Raw genomic sequence first — 16,721 nt, 5'->3', positions numbered from 1 at the left:
GGAAGGTATTCTGAAGAAAGGTGTGTTGAGGATTTATGAGTATTAGTTTATTGTACAATAAGGCAAATATGTTTGCTTAAAAGAAGAGATTTGAACAGTTCGAATGTGGTGTATTTTTGGAATGTGCGAACAGGTACTGCAAGGCTGTTAGGTGTAATAGGACGGCAATACTTTGTTATATTTGTGTTTGTACAAACAATTTAAGCGAGAGAATGGCTGCATAGCATGCTTAAAAATGTGAATTTTAGTTATTGTAGAAAGAGCATGGTGTGTATCCAGATCCAATGGTTTAAGGTGGTTGTAAAATAACTAGCTTTTGGAAGCTTATGATGGAAAAATAATGATACTTGTTTTCATTAACAACATGCCAACAGCAGCGGTACAAAAGGCAAATGTTTTGGTTGCATTGTTAAGATACTACCTGTGTGCATGCACATCATTACTCGGTCAAATGACAATGGCGTACGACCATTGGAACGCATGTGTTACATCGCATGCTTTTACGTCATGTGCCGTCATAACGCACGCAACGTTACGACGCGTGCGTTCACTAAGCACGCCATTACATCGCAGATGCCATTACATCGCAGATGCCATTACATCGTGGGCGCTTTTACAACACAGGCGCCGGGACACGAACGGCTGGGAGAAAACGCTTCTGGAACCACGACGAGAGACAGGTATGGACGACCCTGTACTCGTAGTGTTTTAGGGTTTAGGTTAGTTGATGGGGAATGTAGTGGAGGGGAGGGTTTTAGGCTTTAGGGCTTAGGGTTAATAGTAGTATATGGTAGTGTTTTAGGCTTTAGGGTTAGGGCTTAGGGTTAAGAGTTGTATATGGTAGTGTTTTAGGCTTTAGGGTTAGGGCTTAGGGTTAAGGGTTGTATATGGTAGTGTTTTAGGCTTTAGGGTTAGGGTTTAGGATTAAGGGTCGTATATGGTAGTGTTTTAGGCTTTGGGTTTAGGGCTTAGTGTTAAGAGTCGTATATTGTAGTGTATTAGGCTTTAGGGTTAGGGCTTAGGGTTAAGGGTCGTATATGGTAGTGTTTTATGTTTAGGGTTTAGTGCTTAGGGTTAATAGTATATGGTAGTGTTTTAGGCTTTAGGGGGTCGTACTGTGTTTGGTACGTTGCTATATTAGGTCGTTGTGTTGAGTCGTTTATACACTTTACTATTTTGTGTCAGGGCGTCATAGTGTGTTTTGGGGGGCTGTTTGGGGGAATTTTGCAGTGTAATAGGATGTGTGGTCTTTGTTTGCGTTGTAAAGGTCTTTTGCATGCATGTGAAGGTGGGGTGCGATGTAATGGTTTGCTTGGTAGATGCATGCAATGTGAAAAATGCGATGTAATAATGGTGCGCATTGTTTTTGTTTGCTTTGCATCATCATACATCCATGGCAATAGCAGTGGAACATATACAAAAGGTTAGTATTACATTACATCTGTGAAAAAGCCTCAGTGTGTCCGCCTCCTTGGTTTGTGACCACAAAACTGTACCACTAATAACATATTATGACAGCAAATAATAAGATTGCAACACTTGCAATAGTGAGAAGTGAATAAAACCGTACGTGTTGGAAAAACTAGTGCACCCATTTTCTTAAATAAAATAGGAATACATCAACAACAGAAATGTTGTTGTGCCTGTAAAGCAAAAGTTCAGCTACCCCTTGCTGTGCATTCTTGGCCTATCCACCTTTAACCTTCACATTCTCAAGCTGTTGGTGGCAAAAAACAATCTTTCTGTGTCATTTCGTTCTCCTCTCCTCCCTTCACCTCACTTCACCTATTCTACCTTAACCCTCACTCTTAATCTCTATTTACCTTCATTCTCTATCTCAGCTCCACCCACTTTTTTCTACCTCACCGCTCTCTAAATATATCCAATATATCTCCATCAGCTTCATCTTACCCTATCTTTCGCTCTCATTACCCTATCCACTCTTAATCACACTCCGTGCCTTCATCTATAATGATCACATTGCAATCCCCTATCTTTTTCAACTCTCTCTCTACCTCATCTCTTTTTATATATCTCACTGCACTTTTTCATTTTGGACTCCTTGTATCTACCTCACGTCTATTGCTCTCCTCATGTCAATACCACCTTAATGTTAATGTTAATGTTATGGGTGTCTTATATAGCGCTCGGCTACTCCGAGGAGTGTCCCGGCGCTTTCAAACCCACAGCAGACTAACAGAAGGCATAGGAAAGAACGCAAAAGAAACAGCAGATCACTGTACATAGAGCCACATCTTCAGGCCTTTTCTAAAGGCCAACAGGTTCGAGGTACCGCGGAGCGACAAAGGGAGGGCATTCCAGAGCTTGGGAGCCAGGTGTTTAAAAGAACGCCCCCCCACCCTTGCTTTCCTAACAGAAGGAACCGTGGCCAGACCAAGAGATTCCGATCTTAGGGATCTAGCTGGCTTGTAAAAAGCAAGGCGTTTCTGGATGTATTTAGCTCCCACAGCATGGAGAGCCTTATGCGCCAGCGTGAGTGTTTTAAAAACAATCCGCTTACGAATAGGGAGCCAGTGTAGGGAATGTAAAAGGTCCGAGGCTCTCGCGCGACGAGGCAGACCAAAGACTGCCCGAGCCGCCGAATTCTGGACCACCTGAAGTTTATGTAATAGATAGTCTGGAAGACCCAAATACAAAACATTTGAGTAGTCCAGCCTAGAACAGATGAGAGCCTGGACAGTGGTTTTCCTATGCGCAAGCGGGTGCAGGGGAAGAAACTTGCGCAACATTTTAAGGAGACCAAAGCATGTGCCCGTCAGACCAAGGATCTGGGACTTAAGTGACAGGCAGTTATCAATTTTGACCCCCAAATTCTTCGCAACCTGAGAGGAGGACGTAGGCGGGGACATGTTCACAGGCCACCAATCCTGCCACTTTGGGTCAGCCTGACACCCGAAGAAAAGCACCTCAGATTTTCCAGGGTTACATTTGAGGCTGTTTCGCTGAAACCATTCGAACACAGCCTCAAGACACCCACGGATGCTCTCTTAGTTGAACTCAGCCCCCTTCCCACAAGTGAAAAGGAGCTGAGTATCATCGGCGTATGATACGATCTGAAACCCAAATGACTCGGCCAGCACCGCCAAAGGGGTCATAAAGATGTTAAAAAGAGTCGGGCTAAGCCCAGACCCCTGAGGAACTCCGACCTCCAAGAGCGGCACTTCGGCTGAGTGTGGGGGGGCCCAGACCACCTGTCGACGACCAGCTAAATAAGATCTAAACCAGTTCAACACCGTCCCTCTCAGACCGATCTCATAGAGTCTGTTGAGGAGACCCTCATGAGGGACGGTGTCGAAAGACGCCGACAGGTCTAGCATTACCAACATAGCTCTTCCTCCCTCATCCAACACTTCCTTGATGGCCTCATTAACCTCCAAAAGTGCTGTCTCTGTACTTAGATTAGAGCGAAAGCCCGACTGGGTGGAGTGCAGCAGGCTATGGGTCCCAAGATAAGTGGAGAGCACAGTATGAACATGCTTTTCCACTGTTTTAGCGAGAGCAGGCAAGAGGGAAATCGGCCTATAGTTGGCGAGGATCTCGGGATCGAGACCCGACTTTTTAAGTAGTGGAACCACCATCGCCTGTTTCCAAACCGAAGGAACTACACCACTTGACAAAGACAGGTTAAGAATGGGGTTAATTAATGGGTTCAAAGCCTCACCAGCCCTAGCTAGAAAACTAGCAGGGCAGGGGTCAGATGGTGAGCCTGATTTAAGTGTGGAAAGGAGGTCCCGGGAGACTGACATAGGGATAGATGGAAACTCAGAAAGAGAGGGTCCAGGTTCAGTTATCAAATTCAACTGGTCCTTTGGGATGGTAACAGCACTAGGGTCTGGGGAGGGAAAGGACTCTTGAATCTGCTTAATTTTAGTAGAGAAAAAACTAGCTATCGAGATCACCCATGGCTCGGAAAACTCATGATGTGAAGCACTGGCCTTCAGAGTTACAAACTCCTTGACAATGGTAAAAATTTCCCTGCAGGAACTGGAGGCGGTCTCGATTCTTGCTGCATAATAGTTCTTTTTTTTGGCCAGAAAATCAGCATGATAGATCTTAATAGTAGCCCTATAAGTGGCCTTGGCCTCGGGATCATACTGCTTGCGCCAGAGCCTCTCTGCTACCTTGCAATTCCACCTGTCTGTACATTTCTCTCAGCCTTTTCTCTACCTCACTCCTCGCCCTGATCTCTTTCAGTCTCATTTCAATCTCTACTACACCTCTCCTTCACTACTATATCTCACTATACCCACCACTCTCTCACTAACTAACCTTTCAATTTGTCTCACCATCAGATCACTATCTCTCTCTACACTTCCTCTTTCTCTCGTTCTACCTCTGTTCTACCTCTGTTTCCTTTCCTTCATCTCTCTAAATATCCTACAACTTTCTGGCTACTTCTTTTTCTTTACCTCCACCCTCTTCATATAGCATCATAACTCTCTACCTGACGTGCTTGAGACATTGCCTGAGCATGTAATGTTGGGCCCGGTACCCTTGGAAATCACTGATACCCTGAATGACGTGCTAACAAGTGAGGCACAGTCACAGTTGTTGCAAATTGAACGAAAAGGGCTAGTCTGTGACATGACGAGAAACGGTGATGGGGATCAAGATACTGAAAGAGAGGATACTCGAAAGAAGGCGACAGTGTGTGAGGCCTATAACCCGGCTTTAGGCATTCATGTACCGGAGGGTACTAACGTACCAGAAGCAGGGGAAATTTTGTATTCATTATCAGAGGCATCTTCAGATGAGAGCTCCACCCTGAGCAAGGACTGGGTAGATTACAACGAAGACGAAGGCGAAGCGAGTAGCCCGGATACGGCCTCAGGTGGAAGTAAGACATCGCCTAATTGTAGTGCAACAACTATAAAAAGGAAAACAAAGAAAAAAGGCTATCACAGAGGACACCAGAAGGCCCTCCAATACCCGGGGAAAATGTGAATGGAACTCAAGTAGCTAGCACTCCAGCTCAAACTGGGGGAAAAGAAGCTTCTAACTCCGTAGTCAATCAGGGGCCTCAGGAAATTACGTTGGTCACCATATATGAAACAATGATGGGCCACAGAGCGGAGAGCAAAGCTGAGAATATTCGTATGCAAGCTACTTGCAGTAAGGTTAAAAATGCTGTTCGGCGGGCGATAAAATTAGGGGCAGAAACTTTGAATAGAGTCACAGAGGCAGAAGCTCGGATATCTGCCCTTGAGGACTATGCTGTGGCACAGAAAGAAGAACTAGAGTCGATCAAGGCTCATCGGGATGACCTGAGTTTTAAGCTGTCAGAACTTGAAAATCACTCACGCAGGAATAATCTGCGCTTTTTGGGAGTACCTGAGAAATTGGAGGCGCTGATGCTCGTAAATTTGTGGTCGAGTTATTGCAAGAAGCCTTCCCGGAGCTCACAACCTGGGACTGGTCCCGAGAAATTCAGTGGGCTCATCGGTCCCCGTTTTCAGTTAAAAAACCCAGCCAAGGAACAGAGGATTTACCCAGGGTGATCCTAGTTTGCTTCAACAACTTCCTGGCAAGAGAAGATATTTACGCTCTGGCGAGACCGGACAAGAAAGCAACTGCTAAAAACTGTAATTTCTTTGTAAGGCTGGATTTTTGCCAGGCAACGGTCTCCAAGCGCTGGCATCTAGCACAATTTATTCCTGATTTTCAAAAGAAGGGGGCGGTGGTATATTTACAAAATACGGCCAAACTAAAAGTTATGTTCAAAGGGCAAACCAAGTTTTTCTGGTCAGAGATTTAGGCTAAAGAGTACTTGGAATCTATGCAGGGAGTGTAGAAAGATAGCTTGGCTGAAAACTGGATGTTAAGGGATTGGATATGTCTTGTCGGGGTGAGGTCTTCTGAGTGCGCTGTCGAAGGAGGTTGATTTTTTTTTTATTCTGAGCCTTATTGGTAATATCAGTAGAGTGTGCCATAGGTGCAATTTTTTAGGTCACAGAGGGCAGGGGGGAGGACATGGCACTCCATCAATGCAGGGACTGACAGTCCTTGGGCCTCATATGGTGGGAAGGATGGGAGGAGGGGAGGGAAGAGTAGACGGGGAGGGGGTGGATAGGAGGGTGCAGGGGGGGTGCGGTGGTGGGGGGGGAAAGGCAGCAGCAGGCAGTTTGGAAGAGGAATTGGGCTGTATGAGTCAGATGGTTGGGACAAATCGAGCATCTTACAACAAGAAAGGGAAGAGAAGATTGGTAGAATGGGGCATAGGATCCACATTTGGCTATCTTAATTCAAGATATGGCGTCAACAAGAGGAAGGGATAGAAAGCTCAAGATCTGTACTTTAAATATTTGTGGCTTGAACGATCCGAGGAAACGTCAAATGTTAGCAAAACTGGTTCAAATATTAGGGGTTGATATACTTTGCCTACAGGAAACACATGTGGCTTGGACCAATAGGGACTATTTAAAAAATATGGGCTTGAAGCTGATCGTCTGTTCTAAACAAACAGGTATTAAAAGGGGGGTGGCGATACTCAAAAAACGGGGAGTGGGGGAGTGTATGAAGACATTGGCAGATAAGTGGGGTCGTTGTGCCATTGCTGATTTTAATTTGGGAAGGCATAGGTTTACAATTTGTAATGTTTACGGCCCAAATTTGGATGATGCGGAGGTCTTCAATTTTTTAAATCTTGAGTTGGCACAATGGACTACTCCTGTGCTGCTGTGTGGTGATCTTAACATTAACATAGGTGTAGATGTGCACATAAGATCCAATCAAGTGTATGCTGGCAGAAAGAAGCTAACGTACACAGCAATACAACAGTTGTGTTTGGACCATGGTCTTTATGATGTATGGCAGGTGAAGTTCCCCGCAGACCCGGGTTTTACTTTTTTTTCTGCTCCCCACTCAAAATTTGTACGGTTGGACTATGTTTTCTCCTCTTCTGAATTTTTAGCTAAAAGTATTATAGCAATTTATCCTAAATTGGTCTCCGATCACAATCCGGTTGTAATTGACTTGACTTTAGAACTCGAAGGACAATTAGATCTCTCCCCATGGTCGTTTGACCGGAAACTGTTATCAGATTTTTTTACATAAATAAAGGCACAGCAACACAAGAAACAGTGTGGGATGCATTTAAATCCGTGGTTCGTGGAGAGACCTTGAACTTCTCTACATTCAGGCGTAAACAGATACGCCTTAAACAACAACAGGAGCTTAATCTGGTTTTGCAGGCAGAGAAAAAATTTGCAGAGGTTCTAAGATTAGGAGCAGAAGTAGAAGAACGCAATCAAGCTCAAAAAGACCTCACTATTAAAAGGGCTAATGTTTATGCCAACATTGCCGAACAAATAGCAGCCTATGACTTACAACATAAAGAAACAGCATATGAATTCGGGGAAAAAACAGGTAGAATTTTGGCGAAAAGGGCAAGGGAGAAAGTGGTATATAATGCGATATCGAAAATTAAGAATGTGCAGGGAGTCATGCAGGAGACAACGGAAGGGGTGTTGACTGCTTTTCAAGAGTATTATCAGCACTTATATAGCGACGATAATGAGATTGATACAGCCGCGGTAGGCGAGTATTTATATGATGTGACTCCTGTGACATAACTGAAACCCAAAATGCAATCTTACCGGCACCGCCACACTGGGGAGAAATTGAGATAGCTATCTGTGGGTTAGCCCAGGGAAAGGCTATGGGGCCTGATATTATCCCTCTGGAGTTCTATAGAAAGTTTAGACACCTATTAAGAAGAGAGCTAGAGGAGGTGTGTCAGAATGCGTTTTTGGGAAAGGCCCGCGCTCTTGGGCAGAAGCCACCATTGTGGTGTTTAAAAAGAAAGGCAAAAAAGAGGATGAATTGGGGTCTTACAGACCTATATCACTTCTTAATTCAGACAGAAAAATTTACTTGAAAGTGATGGCTAACCGGCTAAATGATCTGATGCCAGGATTTGTTTCCCCTAGACAGCATGGCTTTATACAGGGTAGAGGCACCACAGACCATATAAGGCGTATAATATCGTTGTTGGTTCACCTGTAGGCGTGGCCCTGTTGGACGCCGAGAAAGCGTTCGACAGGGTCACGTGGACCTTTTTGTGGTTTGTTTTGGCGAAAAAAGGCCTCCCGGAAGAACTGGTTAAGGCTATTAAGGCACTGTATTCACAGCCATGTGCTGTGATTAAGATCTCAGGGAAGACTTCCGGTAAGGTGCGGATAGCAAGGGGGACGAAGCAGGGCTGCCCCTGCTCTCCCTTGCTGTTCGCACTGTACATTGACCCGTTTATTAATAAGCTGGAAAAAAAACGGCAATAAAACCAGTACAGATAAATAACTCGGATTTTAAAGCTTGCGCTTATGCAGACGATATAGCCATACTATCGTCGGAGATTGCTAGGGCATTACCCATCATAGTGGACTCTGCTGAGGAATTCGGCCAGCATTCTGAATATAAATTGAATATCGATAAGACGCAGCTTATCCATTCGGTGGCAGGCCGTCCAGAGAATATAAAATTTGATAAAGAGGCAACCTATTTAGGAATCAAGATTACTGCAAATATGGAAGATATTATTCCTATTAATTTAGATCCCATAATAGGATCGTCCAATAAAATACTTGAACGGATAAACAATTTGAAGCTCTTCCTTTTAGGGTGTAGTAACGTGTTGAAAATGCTAATTTTTCCCAAATTTCTGTATGTATTTCGCTCTATTCCCTTCCTAATTTCTTCTGGTTATTTTGTTCGCATCGAGAGAATGTGCTCAGGATTTCTTTGGGGGTACCACCGGGCTAGGAGAGCATTTAAGTATTATGCATTACCCAAAGAGAGAGGGGGGTGGGGCATTCCATATTTCCAGTTTTACCATTGGAGTGCATTACTGCAGCATATGGGGTTCCTAATTTTTTCGGAAGACCCCACAGAGGATTTTCTGAGACCATCTATATATGAAATGCTCTTGGGCACTGAGGCAAAGCAATGTTTAACTCGGGTTATAGAACCTAGTTACTACAAAAAAAAACAAATTTAAGATTTTTGTAATGGCTAATTATATATGGAAGAATTTAAAAAAGAGGTTTTGCTTCGGCCCGAACATTGATATTTATACTCCTCTGAGGGGTTGCACTTTTTTACCGGAATTATTTCAAGACGGGGTGATGTTTAGGTGGCATAACCTGGGGATTTGTAAGTTTGGGGATGTTTTTCAGGGGAATGAGTTTGTCTCTTTTGAGTATTTAATGAAAGAACATCAGGTACCCCGCATGGATTTCTTTAAGTTTCTCCAGGTTCGAAGTTTCTGTATGCAGAAAATGTCAAAATCCTTGATAGGATTTAAGAAGAATGGGTTGCTTGAAGCAATTAAAAGCCAGCAGAAATTAGGGTTTCTATATAGATTATTTCTGGAGACGTTGGAGGACGATATAGCAGAGAGAGCTGTCAAGTGGCAAAATAAATTGGGTATAGAGTGTGTTAATTTAGAGAAAAGTATCGAGATAGCTGGGAAAGTATTGCTGAATTGACCCCTGATAAGTCAACATTTTATGTCAATATTTGAGCTTTATTATACACCAAGTAAGTTAGCAAAGTGGAACTCTGGGAGGGGGAAGATGTGTAATCGTTGTAGCCTCTATGCAGCAGATGCTACTCACATGTTTTTTGTTTGCCCTAAACTGGGTCAGTTTATTGCCGATATAGAATACTTTGTGTTGAGGAATCTAGGTATCCCAATTAAAATAACGGCATCACTGGCTATTTTTGGCTATGATGAGGGATTAAATCAACATAGATCTGATGTAGAAGAAGGTTTTATTTTTATTTGCATGTCAGCATATCGTTCATGTATTACATTCCACTGGCTAGATACGGACTCACCTAACTTTATAATGTGGCAAACAAAGATCTTATCTATGTTTTATCTGGAAACTGCATTATATAAAATGAAGGGTACAAGAAAGAAAACGTTTGGTCGGAAGCTTTGGTCTCCAATCGCCAGCTGGATAGGTTTATGAGTTTTTACTCTAATTATTGTATTTGATAAGGCCTGTTGGAAGCGAAAATGTATGTATGTATTCTTTTTTGTCCTGTCTGCTGCTAATGAAAAAAAAAAACTCTTTACCTCTTTCTAAACCTCACCTTTCTTTCTTTCTCTATTCCATGCATGTCTCTCAACATTCTCTTTTCACTCTACACCACATTCTCATTCAACTACCTTGGTCTCTACCTTTCTTAACCACTCTCTTTACGTGATCTTGAATTCTGCAAGTAACTGCGTAGCCAGGGAAGCGCACACATATAAATAGGAGGAGAGGAGAAAAGCAAAGGAAAAGGAATTAGGAAAAGAAGAATGTTACATTTCGAGCAATGGAATGCTGAAAATCCTCAGAGCTCCAATGGTGTGCGGGATATGTTTGTGATTACTAAAATATTCAGCAACTAATGCTACATTTTCAAGCACAACGTGGATATGTCTTACTTTAATATTGGGCACTTGGCCACTAAACATGTAACAAGTAAGCATTAGCATGTTTTTCCTACAACGTGAGTAATAAGTTGGTTAGACACTAAATTCCACATAAAACGTTCAAAGTAAAAAAAAGTCTAGATTCAAACTCAAAATGAAATGGCTGTATCAATGCTGTTCAAGATTCTTTATTATTTGGCTGACGGACAACAGTCAGCTCGAGCTTTTGGCTGTTCTTGCATGTGCCTGTTCCTGAAGGTTTAACATATAATTAAATATTTGTTGGTGTCATGAGGTGGTTTTGAGCAATCCAAAAAGACGTCATGAATTCAAAGGGTCTCCAAACAATGGGCTCCGAAATATTCCTTGCCCAGGGCCCCATAAAAGCTTAAGATGTCAATGCGAAAACTGATTTACCTGTGGGGCATGGACCTCCAGTTAGTCCTCTATAAGAGATGCTAGGTGATGACGAGCCAAGCACGCAGTAGAATCCATCCGAGCATTTGCCACTTGGAACCACAAGGGCAGTGGAGTTACAGAAGTGTCCAGGGAGACAAGGTGTGCAATCACTCTGTAAGGAAGGAAATGAGGCTTCAGTGTCAAACCAAATCTTAATTTCTAAGTTAACCACAACTGATGACAAAAGTAAGGGAAACCTGCTGACTTAGGGGACATCTTACAAAGGGCATCATAACAAATAATGTCACATTCACACCGTAGATCTGCCAAGCCCATCGTGAACAATTGTGTTTGACCTCCACTAACTATAATACACACATATATGAATAAAACTATTCTATAAACTCTAAAACTAAGTCTTAAAACAGATTATACAAACCGCAAATGAGAAGTTAACAATAGTATTTAAAGTGCCATATAGGTCTTGTCTCATTTCCCCAGGCCATATATTTTACTTTACATTTCGAAATCGATACGGAACAAAGTCAATGCTTTTCTTGGCTGAACTGAATTTGAACTTCCAGAATGTTCATGTGTTTCATAATTCCTGCTTTGTGATATATAGGGTAGACCCTGCAGCTGCTGCACAGCATCCTTGGAAGCAGATCCACAGGGAGCAGAGGTAGGGAGTAACTCTTTCTGCTAGATATATCAAGACTTTTTATGGAAAGTATCTATATGTTTAATCACAAGAATAGCACTGGTGATAGAATCACCATATCACAGGTTCTGGACCCTCATGCCTTGAAAGTGTGGGTGAGGAGTTTGAACTGTTCTCGTTTGATTGAGGAGCCAGTGGAGCTCCGTCATCTGTGGCATGATGTAAGTGACGCATCGGAGGTTGAGAGTGATTCTGGCTGCTGAGTTCTGAATGGTCTGCAACCATCTACAGATTTTGATCTTAATCCCGGTATAGAGGATGTTCCAATAGTCCAGTGTGCTTGTGACCGGTTGTGATTGTCATGGAGGCAGTGGTAGTATTTTTATAGCAAACATGTCTGGTATGTGCTTTTGAAAATAGAGCAGATGAGTACATCAACAGTGTTTTGAGTCACCTTGTTCTTTATTCGTGGCAGTGGTCAGACATGCCTTTCTGCTGTTGGAAGTATCCCTGGGATATTTTTCGTCTTTAAATACTTTCTATGTTTGAGACAGGAGAAATGTGCAAAGAACCCTCACATTCCACTTCCCAGTACTCCCGGGCATTGAGGCACCTGCGATCTTTCACCAAGAGCAAATACTGACATACAGAAATCTTTTGATTCCAATGCGGATCTAGATATACTGTTTGTAGGATCTGCACATGGTTAAAAAAAGAAAAAGTCAAAACCTGTCAAGGTGCTGAACCACATTCAATGGAGTTTCCTTTTTAATAACAGAGATGCTGCCCATCGAACTGGAGAAGTAACTTATAATTATCTGTATGAAGAAACCTTAGTGGAATAAATCCTATAACTTAGAAATGTGCCTAGAAGAAAGTGCTATTTTGCTCTAAACATTATGCTGTAACAATGCCTGACAATGAATATGGTTGTGCACAAAATAAGGATTCATAGGCTGCTAATCTTCCCACTATAACACTGATGCTGTTTTCTAACTGTAATTACAAAACGCAGGTGGTCTCAAACTGTGGCGTCTACATGCCACAGTTTGAGACGACCGTATGGAGGGATGCGACATGTATTGATTCAGGATTTATGACTTATGCTAGAAGAGAAAATTGAAAAGGACACATGATCAAGCTCTTGAACTGAACATTTGATATAGATTGAAATTTCTTATATTGATATACATTATTACTGCCCAAGTCGCTAGTCGATATAGAAGACTCTTACGTTTTTTTGCCCGGAGGAAGTCTGTGGCTTACACCACACAAGACTAAACACGTGTTGGCGGCTAGACCTTTTCACTTTGAAGAAGCATTATGAAATAAAAAAAGATTGAGAAGAACGACTTGTATTTAAGGACTTTAATTATTGGAAAAATAAGCTCAGGATATATTGTGTGTTTGGTTCAATGGTATGGTCTTCTATACCATCTGGTAAACGGTGGATGGCCGTTACCTTATTCTTTGAGCTACTACCACTTGGATTATTTTGACTGTCTCACAACTGTGCGCAATTGTCACCCAGCCATCCTTTTCTCTGTATAATATAACCTTAGGAAGCAATTTGCACTGTTGTGCATTACTCCAGATTTATGAAGCCATGCAGGGCCCGGCAAGTTGGCCTTGTGTGCCTTGATAAATCTGACTTTAGTGTTGCGTCCCCCTTGCATCCTCTTGCACGGCACAAGGGTGACACAAATATATGATAAATATGGGCCCTGGTCTTAAATATAAAGAGGCTGTTAGGTGGGTACTGTTCTTGTGCGATATAGATATTTTGCACAAAACACCAACATTTATTAAGTTTCAACAAAAATTCTGAGAAAGAAACTGAGAACAATCAAAAAACACTGTCCATGCAATTGTAGATATTGATGTCAACATGATATTTGAAAAATGCTGTTTCTATAGAAGAGAACTGATTGGGATTTATACAACATATTTTTTTATTTCTGCTTCCTGCCCTTGGATGTGTACTTTGCTTTGAGCTCAGACTTAATGGCAACATGATACACCACAAGTCTCTCTTGTATTAGAAATTTGAATGGAAATTGTGTTTAGCAACCTAGCTTTTTACATGTTGAGCTTTGAATTGTGAGTTTAAACGTTAGCTCTATGCTATTTGAAAGTAGAGATCTTTGGTCATATTAATGAGGGGTCTCTGTTTTGAACTTCCCGCAGGTGTCTCTTTTCTTAATAATATTATTAGTGGAACCTTTGACAAAAGGTAAAATATAAGAGTTGATGTTGATGGAGTCGCAATGAATTCCTATATCAGAAAGGTCATGTTTCAGCCATAAGTTATCACCAGTAGGGTCAGATGGCTTTCTTCAGGACCAGTATATAGAAAGAGTCCCTAGTTATGTTACGTCTGGGACTGAACACTACTTGTGCAGTCAAATCATGTGTATGTGACCATTAATCATGCATTTTACTGTGCATGCCTTATGATTCGAAGCAATGTTAAGGATTATCCTCAAACGTGTGTGTTTATTTTAATCTAGCGCCTTAGAGGAGGGCGGACCCTACTGTCACACTTTTGTCAGGAGACCTCGCCCGCTGAGGACTTAAGCGTGTTTTCCAAGCCCTGCAGACATAACTCCTGCATGTCTTACATCAGATGGGCCCCATGGTTTTAGGCATCCTATTGGTAAAACACACCAAATGGCAGATGAGGTTACACCAGTGGTGCCAGCGAAAACATTGGCTTCAGCACCAAGCTAGCCTTTCTGCTCAGGTGCAGATCCTACAAACAGTTCATCTGCATTTGCATAGAAAACAAAAGCTTTCTGCATGTCAATATTTACTCTTGGTGCAAGATCGCAGGTGAATTAATGTTCTGGAGTGCTTGGAAGTGGAATGTAAGGGTTCTTTGTAAATTCTGACTGTTTCAAACATAGAAGGTGTTTAAAGACAAAAAAAATCCATGGGATACTTCCAACATGACTAAGGCCTGTCTAATCACTGCCTGGAATAAAGGACATTGTGACTCATAACAATATTACTGGTTCAATGTACTCATCTTCTCTATTTTCAAAGGCAGATACCACACGTTTAATTTAAGAATACTACCACCAACTGGTCATAAGCAAGCTGGACTACGGGAACACCCTCTTTGCTGGGATCAACATACAATTCACCAGATGGCTCCAGACCATTCAGAACTCGGCAATCAGAATCACTCTAAACCTTCCACACCGCACTCACATCACACCACTGCTGAAGGAGCTCCTCTGGCTCCCCATTCACAAATGAGCACAGTTTGAACTCCACACCCACCATTTCAAGGTACTATGTAACCCTGACCCACCATACATCACCAATCCCATCTGCTTTTACAAAGCCTCCAGACTCCTCCGCTCATCCGGACACCTACTTGCACACATCATGCATATACGTAAAATGAGATCCATATTTGAGCAATCTCTTACATTGCTTCTAAAGTGCAGAGTAACTACTTGCTTCACACAAGAGCCTTCTTCTCACTCTTTAAGTTAAGCAAGTAGCTGAAGACCTGCCCTTTGAGTAGTCCCACTAGGCTCTAGGCACGACAAGCCTCACAACTGCTCAGCAATGTGGCAAAATGAAAATCTAATGTGAGGAACTCTTCCATGCACTGTGCCTTCCTGAGCACCCTGCCACTTGCTCTTAATACAAACATTGAACCCCAGGGGAGTATCATATAATTTTCAGGTGCCTTATTTAATGGAACTACAAATAAATCTCTGTATTATTGCAACATTATTTACCCATTAATGTAATAATCAAACAAATTGACACAAATAAATCTTAGATTCCATAAAGAATATAATTTATGAAGTGACACATAAAGAAATTATCGAACAAATCATACTAAATTGCTCGAGTGGAGGGGGGGGGAGCTCATCTTCAAGGAAAATGGCCACATCCTAAACAGGCAGTGCCAAACTGGATCAATGTTTCTCCCTGTCAAGTTGTCTAGATTCTAAGATTTTACTGGGGAAGGTGCTTTTCCAGCCCAGTACACCAAGTTGAACAACTGGTCAGGAGCGTTACATGCTGCTTACCCTGCTGGGGAGTGCAATGTCCGGAGTGCTGGGAGTGTTGCTGGTGAAGTGTGGAACATAGGGACCAGACTTAGGGGTGACACATGGGCAGTTTTGTACTGGCACCACCAATACTTTTATGTCCTAGCTGATTTATAAAGAAGCAAAATCGCCTAAAGCGGGTATTTTTAACCCCAAAATCCTACATACTTCAAGCAAGAAATATAAATGGAAAGCGATTTTAAATAGGGGTGGTCCATTTTTGCTGGTGTTGGCATTGCCCCACTATATGTGTGGCACCCAGTCCAGATTTGTGGTCCCCTCAAACCCCAGTATTAAATTTAAACTTAAAAAAAAAATAACCTGAGCTGCGGCAGTCATGTTTTTTTAGCTAGGGGCCAGTTCAGTTGTTTGTTTGAGTTCCTCCACGGGAAGGTGGGAGACTCTTAAATAATTGACAGTGAGTCACACATGATCAGGCTCACCTGGCGCTGCACAGTTGCATAACCCTACCACAGTCAGTCTTGAGAAAGTGCAAGACTGGCGTATTTCGGGTTGGAGAGCAGCCTTTCTGTGGCCAGCCCGACATGCACACTACACGTCTCTCACATGCTCAATTAGTGAGCCATGGGGAATCACAGCTGCAGCCCCCTGGTCTCCTAATGAGCGCTAACTTCACCTGCTCAAGCCAATCCTGGCACTGCTCTCATGCTGTGTTGCTAACCTGGAAGCATGGGAGCAGTGTCTGTATTGGTTCTGGGATGAGGTTAGTAGGCTTCGCTCAGCGCCGGGGTGTGATGTTCCCTGTTCAGGTCAAAGTGCTCTCATGACCAACTACTGTACGGCTTTGTTATGAAGCCATGCAGTGATTGGCCATCTATGTTGTTGCCCTACTCTTAGTCTCTTTTGCCTCCACGGCTCCACCAGCAGTGCAGCCAGCACTGGAGACACTGCAACGTTGGCTGCAGAGACAGGCTACTACAGGACAGCTGCACACCACGCATGAGGAAGGAAGCGAAAAGGTGTGGTGTGGTCAAAAAGGAGGTATTTAAATATATTCCTCTTTCTGACCACCACCTCATCATCTCTCCGCCTTGCATGTTCCAGCCCAGGCTGTCTGGATTCTCCCCTCCGCAAGTCTGCAACTGCGCAAGGCGGCACTTGGAGCCAGACTCGGAGATGCTGC

The 16,721-nt window shown here is 42.8% G+C and overlaps 1 protein-coding gene across 1 annotated transcript in view; it reads right to left on the bottom strand.

The window, feature by feature from the left end:
* The window catches only part of LOC147732424 (uncharacterized), a 2,559,122-nt gene that overhangs the window by 1,447,754 nt on the left and 1,094,647 nt on the right, over positions 1–16,721 (bottom strand). Inside the window, exon 47 of the mRNA XM_086954262.1 lies at positions 10,862–11,015. Coding sequence (XP_086810388.1) covers positions 10,862–11,015 — 154 coding nt within the window. The remainder of the gene's footprint in view (positions 1–10,861; positions 11,016–16,721) is intronic.

Source organism: Lissotriton vulgaris, chromosome 2_1 (genome assembly GCF_964263255.1).
Source record: "Lissotriton vulgaris chromosome 2_1, aLisVul1.2, whole genome shotgun sequence".
NCBI lineage: Eukaryota > Metazoa > Chordata > Amphibia > Caudata > Salamandridae > Lissotriton > Lissotriton vulgaris.
Note: the sequence above shows the minus strand (reverse complement) of the source record. Positions and strands in the feature narration are given on the sequence as shown.